This window comes from Rhinolophus hipposideros, assembly GCF_964194185.1.
Source record: "Rhinolophus hipposideros genome assembly, chromosome: 4".
Classification (NCBI taxonomy): Eukaryota; Metazoa; Chordata; class Mammalia; order Chiroptera; family Rhinolophidae; genus Rhinolophus; species Rhinolophus hipposideros.
In genome coordinates, this window is record NC_138050.1 from 56,589,011 (window position 1) to 56,603,822 (window position 14,812).

Genomic DNA, 14,812 nt, shown 5'->3' on the forward strand with positions numbered 1-14,812 from the left:
GCGCTGTGGGTCCATGGAAGGCGTGGGCATGGTGGCGCGTGTCCAAATCGTTCTTTGGGCAGGCACTTTACCGAGACCTCAAGAGAAGGATTCCTGCCACCTCTCCATTTGGGCGCTGTTTCTTACCGTCACCCCTAAATTCCTGGTCATCTTCGGAAGGCGTGTGTCTGGAGGCTAAGGAGAAGGTCCCGTGGCACGCGCCGCTGTGCCGGCGACATTTGCGAAGAGAGGTGCTGCCTTCGTGGGAAGCGAGACGCAGAGGATGCGAGGCCGGGACGTCCGCGCCCCAACGTCGTCTGCCCCGCCGGCGCCTCGTACCGGGAGTCGTCCTGCATCTCTCGGTCCTGTTGACTGAGGTCGCGTCCCTGCTGACGTTTGGTACCGAAATCAGATCTGAAACATCACCGAGAGGCTTGGTGGGGGCAGCAAAGGGATGCGCGTGCGGGGTGTGAGCCAAACCATGAAGAGGGGATACTTCATTTAAAGAAGGAAGACCCACGGAGAAACGCACTGCCTTGGACTCCACAGGGAAACTTTCGCCCTTGACATCGTCCCTCTGTTGAAGTTAGGACACTTGCCGGGTGTGAAGTCGCGTGCTAAGCGCGGCAACAGCTGGCACCGTGCTGTCCCTGCTCCCCACTCGGTCGTCCCTATCAGCGTCCCCAACCCGCCGCTCGGGTGCTGCAAGGCTCTCTTGCAGGCCCCTTTCCTTCGCAGACTTCCCCTACGTCGGCTCGCGCCGCCGCCAGGAGCCGGGGGCGGGGCTCACCTGTCAGCCGAAGCACCGCCTCGCCGCGCCCAATGCCGGACGGGGGCGGATGACAGATGGGCGGGATGTCCAACCAGTGCGAGGCTGCTTCGCGGCGGACCAATGGGCTGGGATGTGTGGGGCGGGGCCCCGCGTTTATAGTGCTCTGACAGCGCGCTGGTCGCGCTGACTCTCCTCGGCAGGGGCAGCGGCGCCGGCCGGATCGAGGAGTCGCGCGCAGAGCGGGTCCGGGCGCCCTCCCCACACACAAAGGCTCGCGCGCGTCCGGCGCCCGCGGCTGAGACCTAGCCCCTCCTGCCTGCTCCGCAGGCGAGGAACCTCCAGGACTGAGGAGGCTCCCGCGCGCCTAGAGACACCCTTCGCCGCTCAGCCCTCCGGGACATGGAACCGCGCCGACGCGGCACTCGTGCGCTCGGGCCGCTGCCCGCCCCCCTGGATCTATAGTGTGAGGTGGCCCCGCTCGGAACTCAGCGCCTGCCGCCCGCGCCTAGTCGTTTCTCCGCCTTTGTGTCTCAGCTGCGCGCCCTCCTTGCCGCCCCGAGCCCGGCATCCTGGAGCCGCACGGGAGCCGGCGGTTCGAACTGGGTCCGGCGCGGCGCCCCGGAGCCCCGAGCCCGCCGCGCCGCCGCGCCCCGCGTGTGCGCTCCCGCCTCTCGCCCTGAGGGCCCCGAGGGCAGCGCCCCCGGCCTCGGCGACCGCTGGAGCTGATCGACGCGCCCCAGAGTTGCCTGCGGTCTCCCCCTTTTCTGCCCAGAGGATTCTGGCAACCGGTCCGCACCGGGTCCCTCCGTCGCCCGGAGTGCGCGGAGCTGGGAGTGGCGTGGCCATGGCTGCGAGAAGGGACTCCGTGTGGAAGTACTGCTGGGGAGTTTTGATGGTTTTATGCAGAACTGCGATGTCCAGATCGATAGTTTTAGAGCCCATCTATTGGAATTCCTCGAACTCCAAGTAAGTGGCACCCGCGATCCCCGTCGCCTCCCCGGGCTCTGCCGCGCCTCCCGGTCCCTGCGGGAGGAAGGGTCGGACCGCGGAGCCCCAGCCTGCTTCTGGACCTCGGTCCTCCTGTCCTCCCCCGCAGTCGCCCGTCCGCCGTCCCCGCCGCATTTCAGTTGGGGGAGTCTCCTCGCCCGGCTTCCCGGCCGGCGCTCCAGCACTGAGGAGCCCCCTCCCCTCCTCCCCCCAGGAGCTCCCCGGCGCTAAAACGGCCTCTGGCGGCTCTGGTGCCACATCCGCAAAGGTGTCGGATGGCGATACCTGACCCTCACTTTTCGAGGACAGAAGACGGCCACAGACAGGGCTGGCCGACGCGCGGGGGCTGGCGGGCTGCGGAGAGAGGCGGGGACGCTGCGCGCGGAGGAGCCCCGGAGCGCGGTCGGAGCCCGGTGGACGGGCGGGGCGGCGGGCCCCGGGCAGTACCCCCGCCGGTCCGGTCGTACCCCCGGGCGCACCCCGGAGAAGGAGCCTGCGGTCCCTGGGCCGCCCGTGGCGCCCGGAGCCCGCGCGCCTTAGCCGCGCGCCGCCTGCCCGGGGGTGCGCGGGGAGCTCGCCGGCCCAGCCGGAGAACTCCGGGGACGAGCCTTCTGCCGCCCATCGGGGACACGGGCTCTTTCTTAGGATTCTCCGGGAGAAATCCTGCACGTCCGCCTCTCGCTGGGTTCTAAACCCGGGCCCCCGAACTCTGTGCGGTCCCGATAGCTGACTGGGTTCTAAGGATGGTTTCTGCCAAAGCTTAAGGCCTGCCCAGGCGACACTGCTGAAACCTCCGCGCCTGGGAAGCCTGGGCAGGCATGGGATCCTTAGATCCCGTGTGCTTTTACGTATCAAATAGTGCAGCCGGGAGAAAGCCAGGCCGTCTGGAGATTAACTTCCAGTGTGAGCTACCAGGGGACGTTTAGAATTTAGAAAAGGCGATCCATCCCCAAATAAGTCGTAATTAGTCGTCTGTGCACTCAGTGTTGCATATTACCTCATTTTCGGGATGAATTTTGAATCGCGGCCAAAAATATTTCACAGAATCCTGGAATTTTAGCCTTGGGAAACTTGGGCAAAGTATGGAGACACATTGGCTGATTCCTGGAGTAAGCGTTGAGATCAGAAACAAAATCAATGGCCTGATGGATGTTGAGCAAGTTGGCCATGGATTTAGGAGTAAAGAGATGAGGGATTGATTTAGAAATCACCTCTTAATTAAAGAATTATACCCACTCGGTTTACAGTGGTCAGCTTCGGATTCACCGCCACGCTGACCAAGAATGCCCTAGTACATGGCAAGAAACGTGATAGCTGTAAATCGGATCAAACAAATTCAGGCGCGGTGCTACTAGATGGCACTTCCCAACACAGCTCACATTTGAAAGTTACTTACTGCAGCCTCCTTCCATGTAGTCTGATCTTGTACGGACATCTTTGTTTTCTTTCTCCCTTAATGTAACGATACTGTATTTGCCGAGAAAGTAGTGGCAGTGACAGCTTTACACCGATACGGAATCGTGAGGCGCCAGGTGGTGCCAGAAAGCGCCGGGTTCGGACCTGCTCGCAGCCGCGGGTGTCCGGGCGAGGGGGGCGGGGAGCCGGGGCTGGGGGAGCCGGGATGAGGCCAGTGCTCTCGTTGTGCCTACAGAGGTCACTCTTCCATGCGCAATGCTCGCGGCGCTGGCGCTCACTGCTTCCCCTAGGCTGCCTGCTCGGTTCCACGTTGCACTTTCACTGACGGACTGTCTTTGGAGGCTGATTTTTTCCCCCCTTCAGTATTTAATATTTATATTTAAATCTAGTTTAAAGAAACCCCCATTAACCCCTCCAGCGTTCAGCTCTGTATATGTATCTGCATTATTAACCACTAGTTTGTGTGTATCCGAGGAGCACTAGAAATACCTACTTGGAAAAAAAGGTAGAGCAATTATTCTTTCAATCTAAGGTTTAGATATTAATATCTTCTATTCCTAATGTGTTTGTGTGGTGGTGGGTGGGGGACGGGGGTGACAGATATTTACTCACGGTCCTGATGATTAGGGTTAGTCTGTTTTTCTGAGCTGTGGCCACAGATTTAGAGACCTGCTGGAGGCCTGCTTTTTGAAGAAACCTGCCTCCTGTACTGCTGATGTTGCTGCTGGCAGGATGCCTTCCGTTCTCAAGAGTAGAATCTCTTTAATAGTTCTCATGATAATGACTTGCCTGGAGGACTGGATATTTGTTCCTGGAAAATGTCTACTTAACAAAGTATGTAGCTGAATGGTAGCTTGTGATCAGAAAGATTTCTTCCCCAAGGAGTGAATAAAAACCCCTCGTGCCAAAGGGTCGCTTTATTTGGGGAAGTTGGATATTTATTTCCAGGGAAAAGTTTGTCAGTCAATGTGATATGGCAGGAAGGCAATCAAATGCATTGAAGTTTCTCATCGGTTCATATGAACTGGGGAACAATTCATTTGTAATGAAGCAACCATCAGTAATTAGATTTGTTTCATTCGGGGGTCAGCTTTTTTAGCAGGTGGTCGACATAGGGAGCATGCAGCAGCTGTTTGGATACAGGGTCTAGAAAATCCTTTGTAAATTCACTTCTCCCTAACTACTTTAATCACACTGTCTGCTGCTCCCGTCCTTGAGGTTTATGCAGTAATTGAAAGAAGTTCTGTGTACTAAAACATTAGCCCTGTTATCTTATTCACAATGCATCGGTAGGCTCTGGTAGATTTGGGTCAATTGTAGCCATTTAGGTTGTTTAAGCAATTTTTTTTTTTTTTTAACCTCTAGAGAATAGCAAAGTCTGGCTTTCATATCTAATTAACATTTCACTAGAACAAGTTTTTCCAAGCATGATTTGATGTTTTAGCCAAAATAAAATAGTTGTTTCTTTTTAAAATATGGATTTCACTTTAGAGTGAGCGAGTTTGTATTGGTATGGTATTCTAGAATGAATTAAACAGACTTTGTTGAATATTTCAGTCAAGCATTAATTTCTTATGTCTAGAGGTGCCATTCCCTAAGCACCACATACTAGTTAGTTAACAAAGCATTTTGCTTTTCCTATGTCATTTTTTCCCTACATAATCCTGAATTCCTGATATTGATTGGCTTGATACAAAAGAATGGCTGGATAATATCCAGATAACCTGTAACACATGGGCTTCAGCACAGTTAGACTCTGAATAAATACGGACCTGTCAGAGATTGATAAAATAAAGTACAATGGATAGTGCTGTTTAAACAGTCCATTCAATACCATATATAAGCCTGCCTGCCTTCCATTGTGTCTGAAATTCTTATTTTTGTAGGTAAACAAATGCACATTCACCACTGATTGAATAGCCCCTTGAACTGTGCTCCACAGTTTGCGTTTGGGTTAATCTTGTCGGTTTTAATATAGAGAGAGAAAAAGCACAAAGCACCAGGGGTGGAATTGTTAGTGCTTTCACATCCACATTCCTCACATTTTGTCAGGATGATAAACTGTAGGTAATGGACTTTCGTTGTTCCACAGGACAACTGAGCCAGAGAGAGCACAAAGACGAGCTAAAGCAGTATCTCACAACAGCCTTCTTTCAGACGAGAAGAGAATTTATTTGGGAATCGTGTGTCAAGGGACTGCACTTTTTAACCTCAGCAATTACAGCTTCAAGCCTCAGAAATGGGAGCTGGAGGTTAAGATGATTTGTTAAGCACTTGGTTCTAAATCTTTCACAAAGCGTAGCTGTTGACACTTGTCCAACCAATGCGAAAAATGCAAATGACTTTAGCATTCCTAAATGTTTCTGACTCCTAGGCTAAAGTATGAGGACAGGTGAATTAGCTGTCATCTTCAGATCAGATTAAAAAAAAAAAAAAACACCTACAGATTAGAATGGTGTCTCCATATGGAGTCAGCTGAAGAATAATGAGTATATTTTGATTAATTATCATAAAATCTCTTATCTGTAAATTTGCTGAGATAAATCCTTCGGTTGATGGATTGTCAGCATGATCATTACCTTCAGGCTGACAGTGCAATTGGAGCAACTAAATCCTTGCTACCTTGCCCTCCACTGAAATGCTTCAGGTAGCTCCCAGGAGGTTGGGTATGACATCTACCTTAGAGCGATGTTTCCCGATGCATTCTCCTAATAGGAAACGTTTTGAGATCCCAGCATGATTGTACTGACGCGTCATAGGAATGGGAGTGGCAGGGGAAAGGAAATACAGACTGTAGACCCTCATCAGGAAAGAAATATTTTTAAAGAAAGATATTTCTTTAACGTTTTATGAAAACTTTATTCTTAAACTCTTCCATTGCAAATTAAAAAGAAGCACTCTTCTAAGAAAAATAATGATTAAAATGGTACTCCTGGCTGCCTAATCTCTGCCTTCATTTGCTGCTGACATAAAAAGCCTGTTTTTCAGGTCACTTGTCATACATCTACATAGATTTGCTTATGAGCTCACTCTTTGTGTAGAGGAGTAGAGCCTTAAATAGGAGTGTTCAACTGTTTAAAATATTTTGATTAAAATATGCAGAACCCGTAGAACTATAAACTTCTACTTAGGAATTAGCTCTTTCAAGGAAGAGCTCCCCCCCCCACCTCACCCCACCCGCACCACCACCTTTTTTAGGGGAGGAATTAGAATAGGGCTGGGAGAGGAATATAAGAAAAGCAAAGAAGGAACGATGGCAAATGGGACAGTGTTCCGAACAGCTTGGAAAAACTCCTGTGGCTTCATTGTCTCTCTAAAGCCAAAGAATACAAAGACATAAGCAATTCAGCCCTTCTCCCATGATGGAAAATGTAAACCGTTGACATGGCTCCCCTGTTTAACTTGTTTAATTCTCATTTTAAATTCAGCACTATACTAGCCGTGTGAACTCTGAAGATTTCTTTAGTAATCCATTTTGTAGTTCCGAATCAAAAACAAAGTGAAAGGGTCTGACACAATTTGCTTTTATTTTTAGGCAAATCAACCCTGGTCATAGTTAATAAGGGGATTACAACCCAGACTAGGTCTTTACAGATGTAATGTAAATCAAGGGCAGAGTATAAAGAAACTGATCCCTTTTGATTGAAGTATGGTAAAAAGGCATAGAGAAACTAGCAGCAGTAATCTGATTGTATGGCAATAAAACCACCATTTTCTGTCTTTCAGATAAAAATAATGTGGTAAATCCATGCAGTTCATAAGATGTAAAGGCAGATAAAGGGTGAAGCCATGGCAACATATAGATTAGCTTGATGTTGGAAATGACACGTCTCTGAAAAGGGTGTAGAAACGGAGGCCCTTGCTCCAGGCTGTTGGCTATTATGTGAGAGCCACACAGATTTAGAAACTCGGATTAGAAAGTATGAAAGCCCTACTTGTGGCCTCGGATGGTTGAAGCAGGAAAGAAAAGCTGCTCAGTTCTTGCTCATTGGTGGCGGATAATACGGCAAAGGTAGATTTCATTGACTGCCTTTTTTAGAGATTGAGATTGGGCCTGATTAAAACTTCAGATCACTGCAGTTGTTAAGGCCTGCAAGATTTTCCTTTTTAACTCCTGGCCTAACCGCGGCAGCCATTCTGTAGGATTAACTGCACTTGGCGGTCCCTGCCTTAATCTATTTGGGCTTCAGGCAGGGACATGCTGGGAAGGAACAGAGACCAGAGGGAATAGGTAGGGCTGGAGTTATCTGAAAAGAAAACAGAGGCCTTTTGATTTCAGCCATCTTTCAGACCCCGAGCCATCTCACACAGAGTAGGAGAAGAAATGGTAAACATGTATTGTCCCTTTCGCTCATCCAGATAGCTTTTCTCACTTTTGTCATTCCTACCCTGGAAAAAAATATGTAATAAAATAAATAAAAGGGGGAATATAGTTTTCATTCTAATCAGTAGTAATACAATATGCCCAAACCAATGGGCTCTATCTAGATAATATTTTACTCATAAACGTGAGTCTTAGCCTTTGAGTTGAACGCGATAGGCACCTTTCATGTAAATGAAAGGATTATAAAAGTACTGCCTAGCTTTAAAGTTAAAAACCACAATAAAATCGTCATGCTGTTGAATCTTATTGCCTCCTGTACTGAACAACCTTGTAAATAAGCTGTACTTTTGTTTTTGCCTTCTATACTTTCCATTTTAGTCATTAAACAAAATAAGCCATTGAAGCCATGATTGGATTACATGCAGAGTGACATCCACCATTGGGTCAAGCCAGAAAGGAAATATTTGCTTTATTTTTTGTTTAAGAAAAGTTTCGGCGTTTCTTTAGGAGAACCTGCACCCTTAAGACATTGACAACGCTGAAAGCTACAAACACCCCAAGTATCTTCCGTGATGGAGTGGCTGGCTCAAGGGCATTCGGTCCTGTTTTCTTACTAACTGCAACATGAGGCCTATCTAGACTAACATTCTATGAGTGTCTGAAGATCTTCATTAATCCTAAATATTCTATTTCAGACCCATTTCATTGACTTTATTCCTAATTCTCAAGACAGCTGACTTGAACATCTGTTTTGGGCAGTAGATTTCTTTAATTTGTTGCCTGTTTTTCTGGACATTATTATGTGGCTTCCATAGATGAAAAACATTTATTAAATTATTGCACATAGACTTTCCATACCCACTGCCTGCTGCTTTATCTTCTTTTCTAACTTAATTTAGTAATCTATATCAAAAGATCCATTACACTTCTCTAGATTTATCAAAGAGAAGGGACACCCCATAATTTACAAGCTGGTCACATCCAAGCACCTTGCATTCTGCATTTGACAATGATTGCTAATGGCCCATTCAGCTAAAGTATTTGCTTGTTAACAGGGAACAGAGCATGATAAATGTCCAGCAAGCTTGCGGCCTCCTTCAGCTTTTCAAATGTAGACTAGTGCATATTTATGGCAGACAAATGACAAAAGAAGCTGCTGAATTGCCCTGGCCTCCAGCTTTCTATTCAGAACGGGGTTAAAGTGATTAAAGAAATGATGCAGGAAAGCCCTGTCAGTTGTTTACTAACCATCATCCAATGATTAGCTCTACGTTCTACCTGTGTGAACATATTTCAGAAGTGTTAGAGGTAAGGATGGTTGGATCCGGTGAACCAGTAAAAAGAATAGGTGATCAATTATGAAATGTTTTCTGTGCACGCTGAATGCCAGGTAAACACCCTGTTTCTGTTGCTTCTGCAGAAAATCAGCAGTGGGTCTTTATTTTCCTTTTCCTGTATAAATTCAGACATTTAATTCTAGTCCACAACATTTTGTGACAGGTGAGTATGTACTTGCTGATTTCAAGTAAAAAACATAGTAGGAGATTGCTCCATTAAAGAAAAACAAGTTGTTTCTGCTCTTAGTAACTCTCTAAACAACATATGAAGGAAAATTGGCAGTAGTGAAGTATTAATAGCTTGCTATTTCCTTTGTCCAAAGCATGGATAGGCAAACGTTCTAACTATACCCAGTGGTGGGCAGACATTCAGAACACTGCGAATGGAACACCGGTGCTCGGCCTTGCTTTGAAAACGGCACAAGTGCTATAGATTCTTCATGTTTTCTACATAAAACTATTAAACACGCCAGTTCATTTTCTCGATTCAAGTTCGGTTGCATCCTATTTTGCCTCCAGTCCTTGTATCATTCGTCCAATACTTGGTAGTTAAGTCCCTATTTCCCCCGAGGCATTACTCTGCTTCTCATGTGCGGATTACTCCTGTATCACCCTAGAATAATTATGAGTGCTACGCACATTTTGAAACCAGTGTGTCAGTGTGTTTGTGTTGGAGGAAAACGCATGATTAAGACAGTCCTAAGGCTTAGGCTTTCTTGGTAGGGGTGTGTGTTTGGGGGAGGGGGTTGTAACTCCCTACTGTCTGCCCAGCCTACTGTTACTCCCCAGTCCACACGACCTGCAGGATACCTAACCTCTGCGCAAGTCAGAATGTCTGACCTGCAGAGCCAGAGTGTCTGAAATGCCCCGCTTCCAGCATCTCCTCAGCCTCCTGTTCCAGCCTAGGAACTTGAGGCCCAGCGTGGTTCCACCACCTGATGAAATGCTTCTGAATCTGGGTCCTTGCTCTTTTCAACAGTTAAGCTGTGACCCGAAACATTTGCCCTGAATCAGAACTGCCTAATGAGCAATTGGGGCCAGGACAATTACGTTTGTTCAAGGCCAGCTCAGAATGTGTCTACCTGCAGAAGAAATTTAAAAATGTCAGTTTTCACCTAACTACCAGAACTATATTTGGGGTACATTTAGGATAAAAAGCTCTCTTAACCCCCAAATCCCCCTTTGTGTATGGGAAAATGGATCTTTATTATAATGGACTGTCTCATAAAGTTCACAGTTTCTCCTAGATGAGTGCCCTCTCTTTATGACGGAGTAGATCAAACACAATTTCTTAAATGTTTTCTCTGCAAGCCTACAGCACTTTAGTTAAGTTCCTACACCATAGGAAGATCATTATACACTGCGCTGCCATGATTCATATGCAAGTCTAAATCCCCTTTGCCACTTTTTCTATCCCTAAAAGGCAGGGACGCAAATTGTTTCTTTTTATCAGTTATTAGCTCACAATGACATGCAGTAAGTATAAGTGGAGGGAACAGGCACAAGCCAGATGTGTATCTGTGGCTGCCCACGGTGCGTTAACAAACCTGCTACTGGACATCTACCTTTAGACCAGCGGCTCGAGAATGTCAGCACATCCGAATCACCTGACACGTTTGTTAAAACAGGATTGCTGGGCCAGCCCCCAGGGCTCCGGGTCCTGAGGTCGGGGTGGGACTTGACTTGACGTTTCCATTTCTCAGGAGCTCTCAGTTGACGATCAGTTGGCTGGTGCCTGGTTTGAGACCACACCTTGAGAATTGTTGCCCTAGGTCAACTTTTTTGGAAAACAATTCCACATTAAGTCATCATCCTCTTAAAGAGGGATATTTAAGAAATGTATGGTCCTTGCCTCACAGATCTGTAGCCTCCGTTCTTGCCTTTTTGGAGGCCATAAGGGAACATCTAGACCATCGATGGTGGATAATTCATTGATTTATTCCACAAGCATTTATGAACTGTGAGGTCTGTTGTTACTAGGCTCTGAGAATACAAAGAACAAGCTCTGCCCTCTAAAGATTTAAATCCTCAGGGCAGTAGAGGGAAGCCTGGTGGCAGCAAATGCATTTCATGCTGTGGTGCGTGAGAGCTGTGTGCAGTGGGAACACGGAGGAAGGGAATGGCATTCATTCTGGAGGGATGTCCAGAAAAGCAGCCCAGGTGAGGGGAAGCTGAGTCTAAAGAGACAACAGGCATCTCTAAGCAAAGTCACGATAGATCTCTGAAATAAAGAACACAGTAAGCAAGTCAAAGTAATAACATTTCAGCTAAGGACACTGTGTGTCTCTCAAGTGTGTATCTGGAAGCATCTGCAATTATTTCATCTGAGCAGAGCTCAAAGACAGATCCCACAAATGAAACACATTGACCCTGTGGGATAGCTAACTCAGTGATTTCAGCTACCTTATTGATATGAGAATTAGCAGCACTGCTTTTCAAAAGGCTGGCGTTGTTAATGGAAAGGTCAGGCAATTAGATTTAGCAAAGGCAGCCAGACAAACACTGTTTTAGTTCAGTTGTGAGTATATGCTTTGGAATCTGGTTGTATGAGCCTAATCCCAGTTTAGTTACTTTTTAGCTGTGTAATTTTGGGAGCAGTGTTTTCTATGTCTCTTAGTTGTTCTGTCTGTAAAATGGGGACAGTGATCTAATAGTGCTGAATAAAGCAGTAATAAACTTGTGGTCAGGATTTAAAGAGCTTTAGCTCTGTGCTTGGCACAATGAACCAATAAATGTCGGCTATTGTTATTTAAAATGAAGTGAATAGCTACTGTGTGCCTGGCTCCAGTTCAATTTGCCTTCCACGTACAGAAGCAAAATAAATAAAAATAAAATGTTAACGAAGATTATAACATGGTGCTTTCACCTTTCAAAGTCTCTAATGTTATGTTGTAGCTTGTTTAGCTGCCAGACTTCTATCCATTCTTTAAACCTTTTTTTCTATGTGAAGCACCTTTTTAATTTCCCTTCTACTACCAAATTAGATACTCTCTTTGCCGCTCCCTACGCCGACGCCTGGGCAGCACCGTTTTGTACATTCTGTTACAGGTACAGTAAGAGATTGGGGTATTGAATGAATACATGAATGTAACCTGTAGGGATGGGCAATGTAGCTTTTTTTTTTGCATTAATATTACATGATACTTCTTATTTAGAAACCTACTTACCTGGGGGACATGGTATGTTTTATTTAACAACAGTTGCATATAGCACTTACCATGTGCCAGATGCTATTCTAACTGCTTGACAAATACTGACTCAGTCAACCTTCTTAGTAACCATCTGAGGGTGGTAACTTTTATGATGCCCCATGACGCCAATGGGAAAACTAAGGCACAGATTGATTAAGGATCTTGCCCAAAGTCCTACAGCTATAAGTGGTGGTACAGTCGGTATTTGAACCTGATCTCTCTGGTTCCAGGATCCCTCCTAATTCTCTGCCTCTCTTTCTTATGCTGTTGCATGGAATAATTAAAAATTATGTACTAAATTAAACATGTGTTTGCTCAAAGCAGTATATACAAGGTAGATAAAAAGCAAGTTTTGGATATAATTCTTCCCTTGTGCATCTTGATTTATAGTCGTTCATCTGAGGGCCATGCGATTCTAAATGGATCCATTGAATCTTTCCTTATAACAAGGTTCTACGCAGTGGAGACTAGACAGTTATGAAAGTATATACTATTAAGGCATATAATGAGTACTATTTATTAATATTTCCCTTTTCAAAATTTAAATATTTGATCGTTTCGTTGCTGGGTGAAAAAGTCAGATTTTTGAGGAGAGTTGCCTTTGGTTAGATGCTGAACATGTGTCAAGCTAAGGAGATAGTATGACATCTTTTTTAGAGTCTAGTCACAATTAAATGCCATTTTATTTTGGATTTTGGGATCTGTGCCAGCTTCCAGCTTGTCAGAGCTGAGAAGACTCAAATCAAGTCCAGGCCTATTTCTACAGCAAACTGGGATTCTGGCTCCTTGCCTGTGGATTCATTCAGTATAGCCCATCTGGCTTTTGATGTTCTGCAAGTTTGGCGCAGTTTGTTTCAGGAAGCCGGGCGGCAAGTATTGGTGGGCCTGGGGTTCTCTTGACTCCAGAGTGAGCCTCTCCCATGGCGTTTCCCTGGGGCCGATCATCTGCTTCTACCTGGAGACCAAGCAGCTGGCTGGAGGTCTCAAACAACCACATCTTTATTCCTGTTAGAGGGCCCCAGGGCATCCTCTTATCTCCTGCTTTGTCCAGTTTTCCTTCACTTTTGTTCAGTTAGCAGCCTGTTGGAATAACTTAGAATATTTAACTTTTGGTGGGTTTTTGTTTTTGTGGGTCAAGGTAATTCCAGGCTGCTTGTAGTGACTGAGCAGGAAATAAATATATTGTCTACACAGTTACAATGGCATGCCATTCACATTTTTATAGGATACACAGTTTTGGGGTAATCTGAATCGAGGTCAGTAACACAATACGATTTTATTCCTTTTACGCATTATCAGTGCAGACCTGGCTGTTGTGTAGCCTGCTTATTTCTCTTCCTTCTCTTTTCTCTGTACTCTCCGGGCTGTCACCAAGCTATGGAAGGTGCAGGATAATGTCTCCCGTCATACACCCACCACAGACCTATACCTGACCCTGCTCTGGAGTCCAGGAAGGAGGAAGTGTCCAGGAGGCAGCCATTTAGGTGGTTGTAAAGTGATTACCCACAGCCTTATAAATTGTGTTGCTCCACTTGTTATGCTTGGCTGGCAAGAAGAATCACCTCTTACATCAAGAGAGAACTAAAATCATTTTATCTTTTCTTAAATCTTGCTTATTAAAATATGCATTCTTTGTTTACACGGACACCTATTGACCAGCCATTCTGTGCAAGGCGCTAGGTGGAGGGAAGCTGTGTTCCAGGGGCAAATGCCACAGGCTCGGTCCGAGAGTCACGCTTCAGCTTGAGGAGCAAGCTTGGGCCCTCTTGGTGTGCACACCCTTTCTTTCAGGGCTGTTTGCCCCACTAAAGTTTCATTCACCCATAAAACATGGGTGAATTGTTTTTCTAAGTAGGTAAAGTTCTTTGAAATTAAAAAAAAAAAAGTGATGGGAATGAAAGGGATGGGAGGGGTTGATAGAGAAGATACACCCAAACTCTAGGTTGTGATACTGCTACTCACTAAATCTTAATTCCATTTCGTTGACTTGTTGAAATACCAAGCCATTCCCTGTATGAATTACGTGTGCCTTTCATCGCTGTGATTTTCCCACTCAGGTAGATGATCAAATAGATCTCCACACTTATATCTAAAACAACAGAGAACCAGCTGGAAATGCCCTTTAAATTTTTTTCTATGTGAAAGCCATTTTTCTTCCTGGTGCCTCACCTATAAATAACAAGAGTTCCACCTTCCTTTATAGACTCTTGCTAAAAGCATGGTTTGAAACAAGACTGTACAGGTGCAAACAAATTATAGTTGGGAAAGAAGCTTGCACTGTCTCTTGCCTCTGACGGTTGTGAAATACTTGTTTCGATAATGGAGCCAGCATGGTCAGGCCAGCATGACAAAGGTCGTCCTTGGTGGTTCACCCCCTTGTTCACTTTCCCACTGTGCATCGCAGCATTCTAGTCTTACTGTTCACGCCCCCCAAGTTTGCTTTACCTAACTACAAAATGCATGGCATGACTTCTTTTTTTGCAGAAAGTTTTCAGGGAGGGAGTGTTCAGATCAGCTAGTCTGTGAAAAGAAAACAATGATATCTGTGCATCACACACTTAAAATCTGACTTATGCATGAAGATAACCTTGCAACTTCAGCTTGCTATAGGGTTTTTATTACAGTGGCAATCATGGTGTGGATAAAAATTAAAGAATTACATGTGTTATTTTCCTGAAAGAAAAATTAAACTGTGAGAATAGTACCTTTGAGCATTTAAAAATAAAGTTTTTAAATGTGTTTTGAGCATTGCCATGTATCCCCGAAAATAAGATCTAGCCGGACAATCAGCTCTAATGTGTCTTTC

At 45.9% G+C, this 14,812-nt stretch overlaps 1 protein-coding gene across 2 annotated transcripts in view; it reads left to right on the top strand.

Annotated features, from left to right (window-relative positions):
- Positions 1–205: 205 nt before the first annotated feature.
- The window catches only part of EFNB2 (ephrin B2), a 44,227-nt gene continuing 29,620 nt past the window's right edge, over positions 206–14,812 (top strand). Inside the window, exon 1 of one of the 2 annotated variants that reach the window (XM_081045826.1) lies at positions 206–1,717. In XM_081045826.1, the coding sequence (XP_080901952.1) occupies positions 1,596–1,717 (122 nt within the window). In that variant the 5' untranslated portion in view covers positions 206–1,595. The remainder of the gene's footprint in view (positions 1,718–14,812) is intronic. The other variant, XM_081045827.1, reaches the window with a different exon arrangement.